Source organism: Odocoileus virginianus, chromosome 4, assembly GCF_023699985.2.
Source record: "Odocoileus virginianus isolate 20LAN1187 ecotype Illinois chromosome 4, Ovbor_1.2, whole genome shotgun sequence".
In the NCBI taxonomy this organism is placed as follows: domain Eukaryota; kingdom Metazoa; phylum Chordata; class Mammalia; order Artiodactyla; family Cervidae; genus Odocoileus; species Odocoileus virginianus.
In genome coordinates, this window is record NC_069677.1 from 49704465 (window position 1) to 49716536 (window position 12072).

General features: G+C 40.7%; 1 protein-coding gene across 4 annotated transcripts in view; it reads left to right on the forward strand.

Annotated features, from left to right (window-relative positions):
- The window catches only part of VEPH1 (ventricular zone expressed PH domain containing 1), a 249382-nt gene that overhangs the window by 55766 nt on the left and 181544 nt on the right, over nucleotides 1-12072 (forward strand). For all 4 annotated transcript variants that reach the window (XM_070466522.1, XM_070466523.1, XM_070466521.1 and 1 more), the window contains exon 4: nucleotides 5361-5535. In XM_070466522.1, coding sequence (XP_070322623.1) covers nucleotides 5361-5535 — 175 coding nt within the window. The remainder of the gene's footprint in view (nucleotides 1-5360; nucleotides 5536-12072) is intronic.

The window sequence follows — 12072 nt, forward strand, 5'->3', positions numbered from 1 at the left end:
TATTTTTCTTTCTTTAGAGAAGAATATCCACTGTCCATTCACCTTGATTCCATTATTCAATTTTCATATTTCCTCCTTCCCAGTTAATGCTGCATGAAGATTCAAAATCTATCCCTGGCTGACATTCCATGCAAAATGCCTTGGGGAGTTTTGAGAGCATTTCCTTTTCAGCTCTTAGAGGCAGGACTGCTTATGTTCATCTAGAAATATATTCAATAGGCAATCACAGCTCTACCATTTACTGGCAGGGTGATCTTGGGCATTTCATCTTTTGGGGCCCTAATTTCCTCAGGTATAAAATGCAGATGATATGAGTAGCTGCCTGGTGAGTTTGTTGTGAGGATTAGATGGATAGACATAAAAAATTTAAGACACAGGAAATGCTCCATGAGTATTAGCTTTGGTTGGTATTGTCATCATTATCATCATCTGCATGCTAATGTTGATGCTAAAATAGCATCGACTCTGTCATTTATTTATTTTAGCCATTGTTTATTGCCTGTCTCCCCCTGCCCAAAATAGAAGCTTAGTTGGATTCACTGATGTGGGGCCAGCACCTGAAACTTGGAATGGCACATAGTAGGTGCTCAAAATATTTATTGAATGAATTGCTGAATAGACAGATGAACACATGAGTCGCTCAGGAGACTTGGTTGCCCTCTTACTTTTGCACCAGCTGTGCTTCTCCCCAGAGTGGGCCCCAGTACCAGTTCCTCGTTTAATGCCACACGAGACAGCAACATGAAACGGGAGGAGACTGGGACCCCTGGCCTCAGGTTCCTGAGACCCACTTCCTTATTGCTTGTCAGAAAATACATTAGGAAAACTTAGGTGGATGCAGTTTAGGTTTTATATATAGCCATGCTGCTCAGAACCAAGCATATTATATGTAAATCCAAAATTTGATTATCTAATCTATGATGGGGGATGCAAAACCATAAAATAGCCATTTTAGCATATGGTATTTAATATTTCTTGAGATTACTCATTTATGGTTCTTAGTTGAATTCAAGGCCTACGAGCCAAAGAGATTTTTAGTTGCTATCACCTCAGATTTATATATATATATATCTTTTACTTAGCTTTATTCTTTTCAGTTTTAAAACACTGGGAAACCTTGCCAAAGTACATTTTCCAAAGGAAAATCTCCACCAAGAGCTCAAATTGGTGCTAATCTAGTTAAGAAATACAACTCTTGGCAATTGTAGAATGGAGTCCTCTTGTTTTGCTTCTATTGCTGGCTATAACTGTCCCCATGAGTAAGTCTTTATTTCTACCTTGTACTTCACTGAATTGTTCCCTGAGTACTGAGTATTGAACTGTCTGTAAGAAGATACCGATGCCATTTGTGCTCACGTCTGCGTGGAAGGGCAAGACCTAGCATATGCTCTGGCATTAACAGTTGCTGTTAAAGTAGTTTGTTTGTATGAGGAATCAGGGGCTTTCTTTGCATGTATCCTATTAGCATTCCTGGAATCCAAATAGTCCTGGAGATAAAGTTATTTCAGGTCCTGAGATCTACTTAAAGTGTTAGCAAATCCTTTTGCTTCACTTGAGAGCAAAGCTCAAGCATTGGAAGGAGGGTGTGTGGTACTTGCCCAGCCTCTTCTTGGCCTCCTAGCCTTTTACTCAAATCCTGTTGCTGTCAGTAGTACCCCTGACCTCTTGAAACACTAGGAACTGTCTAGATGCTGTTTAGAGGTTGAGAGCCATTGGGGGCAATTCTTTGGTGTCTATATGAACTGCTTGCTCTTTGCTTAATGTTTCACTTCTCTTGTCACTTGAAGGATTTCCAGATGACATATGTGGGAGGAAAACAAAAAAAATTGAGTGTGTTAGAGTTTTGTTTTTTTAATAATGGCATTATACATTAAAAAAAATTTTAATAATTTTTACTTGGAACCACACTTCAGAGACTATAATAGCTGCCCACTATTTTTCTCTAGGACATCTAGAATTGTTGTAAAAAAATATGACCAAAATGATTAAGACAGACTTTTCTTTCATTGTTGCTGGCAAGTTTTAGCTCATTCTCAAGGTTTAAAAACATTAGTTATTGGTTATGAATATGATTTTACAGTGATCTTTTAGTATGCTTGTCTGTCTTCACAGTTAGTAGGAAACACTTGAGTTCTACTTCCAATACCTCCATCCTGGTTTCTCAGAAAGTTATAGGTAAATATGTTTGGAGATATTTTCCTCTCATGGAAGGCATATACTTCTCTAGCTGCAAGTTGTTCTTGGCTAACGACTCAGAGAAGATAAAATAACCTTGAGCAAGATATTCTTTGTTGGAAAACTTTGAGGATTGTATGATTGTGTTCCACTCTCAAAACTAGGGCTTTGACAGCCTTGACAGGGACAAAGGTATGTCAAAGGTAAACTTGCAAAAACCTGTACACCATGGAGAGATTGGGGCAACCCAAGAAGTTGATAGGTGAAACAGAGGGGTTTGGGACATACTCAGTGTTCTAACGTATTGAATAAATGTAATCTCAGAGGAGCAGGTCAGTGGTGAAGAATCCGCCGCCAATGCAGGAGACGCAGGTTTGATCCTTGGGTGGGGAAGGTCCCCTGGAGGAGGAAATAGCAACCCACCCCAGTATTCTTGCCTGGAGAATTCCATGGGCAAGGGAGCCGGAGCCTGGTGGGCGACAGTCCATAGGGTTGCAAAGAGTCAAACATGACTGAGCATGCATGCACACGAGGGAGCAGGCATAGAATATGATTATAATGGAGGAAATGGACAAATTAATGGACTCTCCTAACACCACATGTCTGAAGAGTGTGTCAACAAAAAGAGGATGCTCAGTATGGGGTTGTTATTTTGGCACATTTACCGAGCACTGTCAAAGGGGTGGGGCTAGTAGAAACTGAATCTGATAGACAAGAAAGTTCCAGTCACCAGAGATGGGGATTTGGCTATAGAGCAGGACCTGGTCTAGACGAAATGGCCCTTAAGATATTCCTTTGTTCTGATCATCTCTTCTGCCCATGAGTGAACATTCTGGTTAGTTATCTGGCTCCTGATATCTTGGCCATGTGGAAGGGCCTGACCTGGAAAGATTCCCTGTGAGAGAGTAAACTGGCATACCTGATCATGCACCAGCCTTTTGGAAATCCCTCAGTGTGAGTTTCCCTCAGTGGGAAGCAAACAGTTCTGTAAGACCTAGCCAAGCACACATGCAGACTTGTAATGCTGAAGGGCAAGGAGCAGCCAGCCTCCCAGGGATCCCTCATAGCTCATCACGCCAGGAATGGCCCAGTCTAATCAGGCCTAATCAAATTACCGGGAGGGGAGACACTTGATAAAGCTTGGTCCGAGAGAAGTCTGACTGCAGGCCCTGGTTCTGATAGTTAGATGATGTTAGGAACTCTCAGAAGAATAGGACAGAGACCTACTGAGTGGATCTGCTATATAAACACGTGATTTGTCACCAAGGAATTGGGTCAGAGATTCCATCATGGCTCACTTCACGGTGGGACATCAGCTTAGATTGTTGAATACCTGTTTTTTTCTGCTCAAGAGTGAGACTGATTCTTGAATCTAAAAAATGGGTAGAACTACAAGAATGGATTAAGGATTTATGAAGTCTATTATATTTTTGTTTCTAGGAACTGGGAAGAAGAAAAAACTTATGCACAAAAGACTTAATTAGCTCATTTAGAAACATTTAGGGATAGAACTGGCCTCAGGCACAGCCTGACACTTGGGCTCAAGTGATGTCACCAGATTTCTGTTGTCTCAGATCCATGTTGCCTTATATCTTATACAGATTCTCTCCTACTGAGGTCACAAAATGCCAGCTACTCTTGATCCATTCGCAGCATTTCGAATACAGCAGAAGAGAGAAAGAATCTCTTTCACAGAGCCCTTGAATAGCTCCTCCATTATAGTTGGGTAACCTGTCCATCCCTGAACTTACCACTTGGAAATATGATTGTCTGATCGGTCAGTGCCTGAGTCATTTGACCACCTGTGAAACTAAGGGTGTAAATGCCTTCACTAGAGAAGTACCTCGGAGGTGTCTGAGGAAGTCCTGTCTGCTAAGGAGTGTGTGACAGCTCACCTGTCCAATCAGCTAGCCCTGAAAATGGACGTCACTGGGAGGCCATCACTGATCTTGGTGACCCAGGCAAGAAGATGGGAGCCGGCAGGCCCTTTCCCACCCCTTCACCCTTCCTTCCTCCCACCGCAACTATCACTGTAGTTTTGTATTTTCTTCATTAGTTATTCAGCTTCACAAATGTTGATTGAACACCTATCATAAACCTAGAATTGCAGGAGGTATTAGAAGGGGATAATCTACAGGTAGAAAGTTAGAAGCACTTTCCACATGAACAGTTAGAGAAAAACTACCATTTTTTTATTTCTAATGTGATAATGTAAAGTCAAACACATTGTGTACTGTGCAACTTTTGCTTTATACTTAGCCTAAGGAGTGGGGTTGATTGTCAGAATAATTAATGGTAAGGAAGGCATACCATTCATTTGCAAGAAAGCAATTTATATTTTCCAAATATTATTCACTAATTAGGTAATTGAGTGCTGATAGCACTATTTTATATGTAAGGATATTGATATTCTATCACAAAGTACATCAAAAAGATAATTATTTCAGGATCCAGAATACCTTTAGTTTTTAGTCTTAACATTCATTCATCTCTTTTTTTTTTCTTTTCTTTTTAATTTCATTAGCTGAAACTTTAGTTTTAAAGATACAGTCAGGTAGCAACTTATTCAACGTTCCTTGGATTTTTCTCAAGTATAAACCTGAGTTATTCCTCTCATCAGTGGTTTCCGATTATCCTAAGGATCAATTCCAAACTCCTTAGCATGGTACCAATACCCTCTTTCATCTTCTTACCCCAGTTTTCCCAGCTGTACCCCATATCATCCATTCTGAACTATTTAGAGTTCCCCAGATGCACAAGCCCTCCCATCTCTCTGCCTTCTCACACGCTTTTCCTTTTGTCTACTTTTTTCTACTCTTTTGTCTTGCTATTCCCCAGCCATCTGTTACTCATCCAGCAGGTCTCAATGAAGATATCACCTCCTCCAAGAAGTCTTCCTTGACAATCTCTTGAGACTGGGCTAAGTGTTCCTTTTTTACTTCCTTATCTCCCTCCACTTGCCTTATCATGGCCTTCATCAGCCTATGCTATTAAGTGCCTATTTGCCTCTAAGTCTCTCTAACAAGAACAAGAGTTGCATGAATTCCCAAATACAAGGAAAATAGAGTGGGCCCTGTGTTTTCACAGCTGTTCTCTGAAAGCTTAGTTCAGTAAATATTTTTTGAATGAATAAATGAATGAAGAATGAGCCACTTATTATTTGTTGATTTCTTATATTTCCTCAGAATTACAACCGCCCCCCTGTGATGGCATTAGCCATCCCCATTGCCGTGAAATTCCTCCACAGAGGCAACAAGGAACTGTGCAGGAATATGTCCAACTACCTGTCCCTGGCTGCAATTACCAAGGCGGACCTCCTGGCTGATCACACAGAGGTTATAGTAAAGAGCATACTCCAAGGTATGGTGTAAAGGCTGAGCCTGGGGATGTGTTTTAGGAGTCGTTTTAAAGTATTTTCATAAAGCAGCTATGGTTTGTGGGAAGTGAGACTTAAGTATTGAGAGGTACATTGCAGTCTCTGTTTTGCCACTAGGAGTCTGGAGGTAAGGTTACTTGAATTGGGTGAGTCTGGGTCTCTTCACCAGGTAGGTGAATTCTTTAAACACCTTAGATGAGTTGTATGCCATTCCATTCTCCAGGGGATCTTCCTGACCCAGGGATTGAACCTGGGTCCCTTGCATTGCAAGCAGATTCTTTACCAGCTGAGCCAGTGGGAAGGCCCTTCTTTCTGCTTCTTTCCAACCCTATGGGTCTCATTTGGAGATTGTCTTTTCTGTACCTCTGGTCATCTTGTCCAGCCACCACCTGTGCAGAACCTGTCTGTACTGACTGGACTGTGTTCCACTGCTCTCGGTGGCAGATGGAAAAGCTCATAAATGCCAAATAAAATACCCCAGAGAATGTGTAAAGACTTCTTAAATGTGAACGTGATTTAGAACTGATTTGTAATTGTCTTAAGTACTCTCATGGAGCATCAGATCAGGACCTCTCTGTTAATGCTTTCATATTTGAATGAGAGAGATCAAGTTAGTCCAGTCAGAACATTCTCTTCTCTTGTGGTTTTTCCTTTGGTTTTAGATCTCTCAGAAACTTCTTTCTTTTGTGCAGTTTGGGAATCAAAGAACAATATATGGTATTATTTGATATGTACTCAAATATCCCCAGCCTCAAACGCCCGAAGTCCTTGAGTATCTTGGCCCACCTTTGACTGCCACATGCCCCACATGCTCAAGTGGAGCATCAGCTTTTTGGAAAGAGCTCCCACACCAAGTGTTTCTGAAAGCCCCCAGTATTCTCTTCTTGGTACAGCAGAGTGTGGTGATGTCCGTGTGCACCACTCTGAGCCCAGCAAACTCTGCGGCTGCTCCCATGAAGATCCCAGGAACAGACTTGACCCCATATGCACTGCCTGGGATGGCAACCTCTGTCTCATTGTGCTGCTGCTTCCCCTGAAATTTCGGAAGCTGCTAGTCCTCAGTCCACTGCGGTAGCATGGGGCAGGATGTGGGATGGGGGAAGAACACCTGTCTTTCTCCTTGGCGTTACACTTTGGTAGAGAGCCAGAGAAAGGTTGCTTGGCTCCCAGCGTCAATGTATGATAGTGAGTTTTCAGTGAAATATGTTGTTCCATTTTATCTACAATTTTTTCTCTCTCCCCTGGGCTCAACTACTCACCCAAGAGTCAGGCTAGTAACACATTAATCCTCCAGTTCTCAAAATACCTATGGCCCACCATGGACCGTTGTACCAGACATTCATTGTACTAGACATTTCCAAGAAGAATTCTTAGTATCCACCCTTAGCCCCAGACATCTGACCGGCCAGCCTAGTGGTCTGCCAGATGCCAGTCTGCCTAAACCCCAGTCATGACAGTGGAATTTTATCACTCTGCCTGTACTCCCTTCTGAAGACTTATTGATATTACTAGTACATATTATTCACTTCTCATTTTCTTCAGCTACAAGATTGAATTGCTAATTTCTCTTTATACATGATCTTAAATTTGCTAGAAGTCCAGGAAGGCAATTATGCTTTTTTATCACCTTGGCTACATATTTGGTACAGATTTTATAGGAATTACAAACACTTATACATGCCACACATTTTAAAATCATGGTAGTTAGACTTGCAAGTAACTGATTTATGATGGGAAAACATTAACTTGTCTCTCTGTAGCAGCCAAGAACTTAGCTCATGTATTTGTTTTTTTAATTTTTTTGAAATGCACTTTCAGTGACAAAGAAATCTTTTGAAACACAAAATACACTTTCTGAGTTCACTGCAAGTATTTGAAATAAACAAATGATTTAGTTTATTTGATCCAGAACTATGCAAACCATCATAAAATAAATGATAATTTAACCTATGAAAGGTTGAGACTAAATATTTCAGGGTTAGTTTTTTGGACTGATGTGTCTGTAAGATACTGCAGTCACTCACACAAGCCTACCAGACTTTGAGTTGCAAAACAGAAGGGATCTTTGTGTCTCTGAGTAGTAAGTTTCCTGCTTTGCAAATCTGTGTATGTATACCCTGCTAAACATTGGCATTTCTTAGTTTTCTCCCCTTTAGATCTTCCTCCTTGATTTATATTATCCTAATCCTTATTCTCCCATTTTTATACTTCTGCAGAAAATGCTAAAGTGTTAGTTATTTGATTTGATCTGAGTTTTCATAACACTGGAATTATAAAATTCAGTTACCCAGGAAGTACCTGAATCCCTACCAATTGTCATCCATTCAGTGATAACAATAATAATTGCAATAACAGTAATACCTACAGTGGCTAGAATTTATTTCATGCTCCCTTTATGCCAAATGCTGAACTAAGCATTTTATACCAATTAAGTCATTTAATCCCCACAAGAATTCCTTAATCAAAGTCCTATTATTATCCCATTTACCAATTAGTTATATTTTAAGTAACAGAAGCTCAGGTATAAATAGTTTTATGATTAAAACTAGGAAGAGAAGGAGGAGGAGGAATCCCTTACTGGCACACATGACTAAAAAAATGCGTTAGTGTATCAGTATTCCCATCTGGCTTGATTCAGGACTCAAATGTGATCCCCAAAAGTCATTACTCAGTTCTGCTTCCTGTGGATTGGTTTCACTTTCATGTTTCATGTAATGGGCCTCTCTGTCTTCCAGCTCACATTATCATGAATACCAGTTAAGAAAAAGAAATTCCATATCTCTGTTTGACCTGACATGGGCCACATGCCAATTTCTGAACCAATCCATCATTGTTGCAGGGGGATATCGTACTTCAACTGGCCAGACTTGGGTCATGAGCCACACTCAGAGCAGGAGTTTGTAGTAAACTGCAGCAGAACCACATGGATGGGGATTAGGTAACCCCCAAGTCCATACCTGTTGTTAACAGTGTTGTAAATTAATACTGGGCAAGCCTTATGTCCCTGAATCAGGAGGATCCCTGGAGAAGGGCATGGCACCCCACTCCAATATTCTTGCCTAGAGAATCCCATGACAGAAGAGCCTGGTGGGCTATAGTCCATAGGATCACAAAGCATCAGACACAACTGAAGCAACTTAGTAGCAGCAGCAGCAGCAAGCCTTATATAAATGTCTACTTTTATTCCTTTATACTTATGAAGAGATTCAGTTCATTGCTTTGGCATGCCAAGATCTAACTGATAATGATCCTTCCATTTCAATATATCTGCAATTCTTCCAAAGTTCTTGCTGTCTGTAAATTTTATGAACAGAACCATTCTACCTTCTTTTTAAAACACTATTGAAAAGGTACATCTGATGCAGCCAGTATTCTTGCCTGGAGAATTCCATAGACAGAGGATCCTGGAAGTCCATGAGGTCTCAAAGAGTTGGACGTGACTGTTAGTTGCCTAGTCGTGTCGGACTCTTTGTGACCCCATGGACTGTAGCCCTCCAGGCTCCTCTGTCCATGGAATTCTCCAGGCAAGAATACTGGAGTGGGTAGGCATTCCCTTCTCCAGGGCATCTTTTGGATCCAGGGATCAAACCAGGGTCTCCTGCTTTGCCGGTGATTCTTTACCATCTGAGCCACAAGGGAAGCCCAAATCAATCATAAGAGACTGTCAGATGGACTTAAATATTTATCCCTGAAGACTAGTTCCAAGCCAGTTTTTTGCTACTTCCCACTATTAATGATTGTATATAAGTTATACTGTTTACTTTTACATTAAATATAACTACAAATTCATTTATTTAAATTCCTTAGATCTGTTTGTCTGTTTTGTGTTCTTTGAATTCTCCCAGTGAAAAGGAAATTGTGAAAGTCCTTCCAGGAGACAGGATTAAAAGCATGAACAAAATGTTGTCTTGATTTGTGCTTGAGAGCTAAAGAGATAGAAAACCTGAATGTCCCTATATCAAATAATTCTATCAGTATTTTTAAATCAGCCCACCAAAAAAAAGAAAAGAAGGCTGTCACATTTAGTACTATATGCAAATTGGAATGAATTTGCAAGGAGTGATTACAGTCTTATCTAAACTTTTTCATGTAATTTAAAAGGAATACATTCTCCAACTAATTCTATAAGGCAGGCATGAAAGTGAAAATCACTCAGTCGGGTCCAACTCTTTTCCCCGCCAAGGACTGTACAGTCTGTGGAATTCTCCAGGCCAGGATACTGGAGTGGCTAGCCTTTCCCTTCTCCAGGGGATCTTCCAACCTAGAGATCATACCCAGGTCTCCCATATTGCAGGCAGATTCTTTACCAGCTAAGCCACAAGGAAATAAGGCAGGTTTAGCAGTGATATCAGTACCAAAAGACAATATAGGAAAGAAAAATTTAGACTCATCTTAGTTATGAACATAAATGCACAAATCATAAATAAAAATTTTAGGAAAATAGTTCTAGCAATGCATAAAGAAAATAATTCTTAACATTCATTGAGTTCTTGGTCTGTGCCCAGTTCAGTTCAGTTCAGTCGCTCAGTCGTGTCCAACTCTGTGACCCCGTGGACTGCAGCTCGCCAGGCCTCCCTGTCCATCACCAACTCCTGGAGTTTACTCAAATTCATGTCCATCGAGTCGGTGATGCCATCCAACCATCTTATCCTCTGTCACCCCTTCTCCTCCTGCCTTCAATCTTTCCCAGCATCAGGGTCTTTCAAATGAGTCAGTTCTTCGCATCAGGTGGCCAAAGAATTGGAGCTTCAGCTTCAGCATCAGTCCCTCCAATGAATATTTAGGACTGATTTCCTTGGGATGAACTGGTCGGATCTCCTTGCAGTCCAAGGGACTCTCAAGAGTCTCCCCCAACACCACAGTTCAAAAGCATCAATTCTTTGGCGCTCAACTTTCTTTATAGTCCAACTCTCACATCCGTACATGACTAATGGAAAAACCATAGCTTTGACAAGACGGACCCTGACAGCAAAGTAATGTCTCTGCTTTTTTAACATGCTGTCTAGATCGATCATACCTTTTCTTCCAAGGAGCAAGCGTCTTTTAATTTCATGGCTGTAATCACCATCTGCAGTGATTTTGGAGCCAAAATAATAATAATACTAATACTACTACTAATAATAATAAGTCTGTCACTGTTTTCACTGTTTCCCCACCTATTTGCCATGGATTGATAGGACCGGATGCCCTGATCTTAGTTTTCTGAATGTTGAGTTTTAACTTTTCCACTCTCCTCTTTCACTTTCATCAAGAGGCTCTTCAGTTCTTCTTTGCTTTCTGCCATAAGGGTGGTGTCATCTGCATATCTGAGGTTATTGATATTTCTCCCAGCAATCTTGATTGCAGCTTGTGCTTCATCCAGTCCAGCGTTTCTCATGATGTACTCTGCATATAAGTTGAATAAGCAGGGTGACAATATACGGCCTTGATATACTCCTTTCCCGCTTTGAAACCAGTCTTTTGTTCCATTGTTCCATGTCCAGTTCTAACTGTTGCTTCTTGATCTGCATATAGATTTCTCAGGAGGCAGATCAGGTGGTCTGGTATTCCCTCTCTAAGAATTTTCCACAGTTTATTGTGATCCATACAGTCAAAGGCTTTAGAATAGTCAATAAAGCAGAAGTAGATGTTTTTCTGGAACTCTCTTGTTTTTTCATGATCCAGTGGATGTTGGCAATTTGGTCTCTGGTTTCTCTGCGTTTTCTAAATCCATTGTGAACATCTGGAAGTTCATGGTTCACATATTGCTGAAGCCTAGCTTGGAGAATTTTGAGCATTACTTTGCTAGTGTGTGAGATAAGTGCAATTATGCTGTAGTTTGAACATTCTTTGGCATTGCCTTTCTTTGGGATTGGAATGAAAACTCACCTTTTCCAGTCCTGTAGCCACTGCTGAGTTTTCCAGATTTGCTGGCATACTGAGTGCAGCACTTTAACAGCATCATCTTTTAGGATTTGAAATAGCTCAACTGGAATTCCATCACCTTCACTAGCTTTGTTCATAGTAATGCTTCCTAAGGCCCACTTGACTTTGCATTCCAGGATGTCTGGCTCTAGGTGAATGATCACACCATCATGATTATCTGGATCATAAAGATCTTTTTTGTATAGTTCTTCTGTGTATTCTTGCCACCTCTTAATATCTTCTGCTTCTGTTAATTCCATACCATTTATGTCCTTTATTGAGCCCATCTTTGCATGAAATGTTCCCTTAGTATCTCTAATTTTCTTGAAGAGATCTCTAGTCTTTCCCATTCTATTGTTTTCCTCTATTTCTTTGCATTGATTGTTGAGGAAGTCTTTCTTATCTTTCCTTGGTATTCTTTGGAACTCTGTAATCAAATGGGTGTATCTTTCCTTTTCTCCTTTGCTTTTTGCTTCTCTTTTTTTCACAGCTATTTGTAAGGCCTCCTCAGACAACCGTTTTGCCTTTTTGCACTTCTTTTTCTTGGGGATGGTCTTGATCCCTGCCTCCTGTACAATGTCACAAACCTCCATCCGTAGTTCTGTACATGGTACTAG